Below are 5290 nucleotides of genomic sequence, written 5' to 3' on the forward strand. Positions count from 1 at the left end.
TTCTTCCTGTAAATAAAATGTTTATCAAACAGTATGAAGCGCTGTAGTGTTACATAAGATTAAGAAGAGATAACTAGCTATATTAATTTTTTTTTGTAAATTGAACATATTTGGATTGTTTAATTGTTTATTGTTTGTTTGTGTTATTTCATATATTTTGTAGTTACTGTTAAGATTTTACACTCTTCTATCGGACTTTAAATTTCCATACACAAATAATATCTACATTCCAGTCCAGAGAGCCGAGAGAAATGATTTTATGTATGAACAAATTACAAGACAGAAATTGATCATAGGTAGCTCTTAAATGTTCAAAACGTATCAAATTTTTCTCGTCAGGATATATTTTTTTAATCAGCCACAATATAAATCAAAGTGCTTCTGTACGCACTGTACGGTAAAGATTGCTTCAATTTATCTATGGGAAGTAAAATTAATTATTGCATTGTTTGTAGTTGGTTTAACAGCAATTCTAGACAAAGGAAGATAACTCCACATTTTTAAAGATGATTTTAACAATGACACCATTCTTTTCAAAACAGATATTAGATTCCCGCACCTTGCAAAAACTTTTGTAATTTTCTTGACAAGCCAGTGTAACACCAGTTTTTGCCTTGAATATCTGAGCGTATATTATCTTGACTTGAAATGTTCTTGGATAGGATGTATAAAATGTTATGATCAATGTACTATGTATCAAAAATGTAAGTGATAATTAAGCCTTCGAACATTAAGTTATCAAATCAGTCCCATAAGATTGTGATTGCATTGCATGCAATCTTTACCAATAACAAGAGGAAGATATAAATGTATTTTTTCTATCGATTATTTTAAGATATTAGAAAGTTTCGTTTTGTTCATTAGAAACGTGTTTACAATTATTATGTACATTAAATTGAAAGTCCCTGACAGACTGTAATGTCTGTAATTGTCTAAAACCATTGTTATCGATGGTCCATTCGACAATCCTCGGTAAAATCCGCTCCTCTCCTTCTATCGGTTAAATGAGAATACGGAATCGGCCGAGTTGAGACGAATGATCGATGGTCCTTGAAAAAGACAATGAATGTAAATTGTTTGGCAATACTTATAACTACTGAGTACTCATATCCAAGTTGTAATGAATTTCATCCTATGCTGTGTTTTCTATCCAAACGCTGGTTTGTGGGGATCATTTTGGCATATCTGGTCAAAATTACAGTCTGTCATTTTTCTGTAGTAGTTCTTGAAATTACCGTAACTACAGATAGTCTCCCCACAAGCCGGTATAACTACTTGATCTTCGTTGACAAACATTTGAACCACGTGATCACTGTTTCCGTCACATTTGTACAAAGCGACTGCTAAATTTGCTGAAAACGGACCAATGACAGCACCGTGAAATGTTCGATTTTTATTAACATCAAAGTTATCTGCTCTCAGCGGTTCAGAATCGTGAAATAAACCAAATGCTGTATAAAGTGGAACTATTGTCTCGCTGTGACCAAATGCGATATCTAACAGTGGAACTCTGTAAAGTGCAATATAACTAAATTTTTACCAACGACTTTATATATATATACATAAAAAAGTTATAATTTGACAAAGATGTTTGACTTTGATATTTCTTGCAAGTGCGCATGTGATCAATAAATTTATGAGATATTTTTTATTGTATATCCGGCTTCTGGTGTTTGCGAAACGTAATATTGAAACTACTGTGCACACAGATACTGTCCTATTCACGGTTCGCACTGTCGTTTCATGTCCAATTATGCTGATAAAAGCTATGTGAATTATCCTGTTGTCAAGGTTCAAGATGTATAACATGTTCATTTTTGTCAAGAATATATTGTTGAAGGCATATGATTTACTTGGATTTTATGATTTAGAAACATACCTGGCTTTCAAATATTTAGCTTTGAGCGATTCTGATGAAGATAGACACAAAAAGAGCTTTTTGGACGTAAATACAATTCATAACTAAAGGTGTTGGGTTTATTTTTTTACCTCGAGATGTCTTGATATGAATGTCTGCTACATGAAATAACAATATTGCCAATTTCAAATAAAACCTAAGACAAATGTCTTTAGGAACAGCATTCTTTAAAATATATGTATCTGTAGTAAAATTTCAAGACCTATGTAGTTATTTCCTTTTCAAATGTTTTCTTTTACTTTTAGGAATCGTGTGTTCCTACAATAATAATTAAGAACAAAGCATAAATTCACTTAAAATTCACAACGGATTTTTCACGCGAAATACATCTGAATTTCACATGAAAATCACGCGATCAAATGTGCCTGTGTGCCTAGGATTGTTGACGATTATTATCATTATATTACCATATATAGTATTTATCGCGGACATTTATTTTGAAATATTCATGCAAGATACTCTTTATTTCTTACTTATTATGCTGCAGACTGGCAGTTGAGACGGTTTGGTCGAACCTTTTAAACATGTATGAAGTAAATGGACAACTTTGTTTCCAGTTAATTGGATAAGCGTATCCTTGCTTATAATAATCCTGCAATAAACAACAAGTAATAATTGCTCACAACCATAGTTTTTCGCGAAATAAATGATATTTCCAAATTAAAGTATTTATTGTTTAAGTCTTTTTACATTGTAATGCTACTGATTGATTGATTGATGGATGGATGCCTAAATAAGGAGCCTATTGTTGAGAAGTTGTCGTATGTTGATGTTTCATAGGTGTTTCTCGTTTCTGTTTTATTATATATAGATCATAGTGTTTGTTTACCTGTTTGAATTGGCTTTCGCTAATCATATGAGGCCATTATTAGCTTGTTGGTCCGTTAACGTTATGTCTTTCTTTCGAAAAAGAAATTACGGCCACAAATCTGAATTTCGAGCAAATATACAAAATTTCGACCTCATTTTACGCAAAAAGTAGCACATGAAGGTATATTTTTTATTACATATTTGATTTAATCAGGTAAAAAATAGCCTACATGCAAATTTTCATGAACTTGTAAATAGAGGATCAAAACTGTATCGTATGCCCTTAAAAAACTGTTAACTTTTTACACATTGTGACGTGGATGAAGAGTTGTGTCATTGGCATTAATAGTATATACCACGTCTCCTTTTCTATACATATATATAGGACATGCATCCCCCTATCAAGTCTGATTTCCAAACGAAAAGTGGACGGAAGGAAAGATAGGCGGTAAAAGGTAACACTTAATGCTACCTTCGACTTGCGGCGGGGGCATAAAAAGAGTATTCACATTTCCGACTCACGAAAGATAATTGATGAGTACTTACCTCTATATTTAACAGGTAGTCAATGACGAGGAGGTCATCTACGTCAAAAAGTTTACACCAATCAGATTTGTTGAACATGCCCAACTCTAACGCACATATTTGGTTGATAACAACCACTTCAACTAAAAACGTAGGAAAGTAAAAATGAATAACTTTCACCATGAATACATATATAAATATTATCTACATAAAGAAGCGGTACAGTGAAAAAGGAATGTATACAGTACAGATATATGTGTTGTCTGTCCGTCTGTGAAATGCATCCAGACAATATCTTCTCACAGTTTAGACGGGATAGGTCTAACTTATATCTGTTTTTATGCAGTTTTTGTGTGTATCGTGTATTTGGTTTCGGAATTTATTCACCTACCAATTTACATCAAAAATCCTTGCTGGCTTTCACATTTTAGACGGTTTAGTCGTTTCTGCTGAAGTTTTACACAAAAAAGTGTTACATTTTATAAGATCCGTGTCAGAAAAGTAGCAGTTAAATCAGCATTAAAAAATATTTGAGGAATCTGATTTTGTTATTATAAGAATGCGGAAATATTCCTCTAAATGACAACCCTTTCTTCCAAGCAAACACACACACACACACACCAACACACACACAAGCACGCAAGCTCAGTGAAGAAACACACTTTCATATCCCAATTTTAGTTTAAAAGGGTCATCATTAACAGTTATTACGTTAAGCAAGAATATTATACCTGCAGTCAAGTTGTAAAATCCAAGCTTAGTCTCAACTTTTCTGATCACGTTTGTCATCTCCTTGCCATGAAGAAAGACTTCATACTCGGTGGTAGTGTTATCATTTCCCTCTACCTCTACATTGTATTTGTGACAGTTATCGAAGAATCGAAGTTTTTCGTCGTCCACTTTAGCGTTTGGTTCCTGTTTGTTAGTTTGTAAAGTTTCGTTAAGTCCTTCATAGAAATATTTGTAACTGTTCTGTGTTCGGTTTTTGTGAGTATATGAAAAGTTGATATGATTCAAGTTTCCTTGTAAGGAAGATTTAAATCGTCTTGCAAATCGATTTGCAAGTCTTAACATTTCGTATTCCCCGACACGACTAAGGGTCCCATCTTTAGCTTCCGGGAACGGATTGGACCATAGCTTAATAAATGGATACCGGGAATTCACATTCGAACCACTTGCTAATTTTATTTGCAAAGATGTCATCCATTTAATCCACTTTATAGTAGGGTATCTGGCTCCGTGTCTGAATAAAACATTGAGTCCTTCTAGTTGACATGTCCGGCCGTTATGGTTTAACGTATTATATTGATTTTCTGGTATACTTTCAGCTGGATCCTTCAACCAGAAATATAGAGTTTTTGTATTAAACAACGGTTTCATGAATGATTCATTTCCAAGCACAGTTGTACAAAATAAAAATAAATAAGCAAAATAAGAACACGGCTTCATATTGAAAGGAGATCTTAGTAATGATATAACGACTATTCAAAATGGGTTCAACCTGGGACGTATATACTGTTTAGTATAATACTAGTATAGTCCTAGGTTAAATATTATCTTCACTATAGTTTTAACTACATTTTAGGATAATAAGGAATATGGGTTCACTTGTTATACAGCCAATATACTTGTATCTATGGAGCATATCTCTAAACAAACATACCGTTTAGTCTATCTTGATTTTTCAAGGCCAAGAGCGATTCATATTTATCACGCCTATCATTTCAAAGCAATTTTAAAACATCATATCTCGGAAACCTAAAATTATCTAAATGTTTGGTGGCATTTTTACAAAATCGTGGCTATTTGAAATAATAGAATACTATGAGTAATTAACATTAAATCTTATTCCAAAATCAATCTAATTAAAATATTGATCTCTGATTACGTTATACTGCTCATATGCAGTATAACGTAATCAGAGATCAATATTTTAATTAGATTGAGCCGCTATTTGGCGTTTTTCCTGCTCGGCTAGGTCGTGAAATAATGCATAATATTAAAATTCTGCTAAAAATCCTGCGCTACATTTAGCCA

General features: G+C 32.9%; 1 protein-coding gene across 1 annotated transcript; it reads right to left on the reverse strand.

Annotated features, from left to right (window-relative positions):
• Nucleotides 1–1142: 1142 nt before the first annotated feature.
• LOC134714121 (multiple inositol polyphosphate phosphatase 1-like) lies at nt 1143–4719 on the reverse strand. The gene is made up of 4 exons (XM_063575367.1): nt 3985–4719; nt 3275–3396; nt 2392–2510; nt 1143–1510 (listed from the first exon to the last, which is right to left on the reverse strand). The coding sequence occupies exons 1-4, from the start codon at nt 4700–4702 to the stop codon at nt 1147–1149; spliced, it is 1323 nt and encodes a 440-aa protein (XP_063431437.1). The 5' UTR covers nt 4703–4719; the 3' UTR covers nt 1143–1146.
• Nucleotides 4720–5290: the final 571 nt, after the last annotated feature.

The sequence above is a fragment of the Mytilus trossulus genome, chromosome 4, assembly GCF_036588685.1.
Source record: "Mytilus trossulus isolate FHL-02 chromosome 4, PNRI_Mtr1.1.1.hap1, whole genome shotgun sequence".
Lineage (NCBI taxonomy): Eukaryota > Metazoa > Mollusca > Bivalvia > Mytilida > Mytilidae > Mytilus > Mytilus trossulus.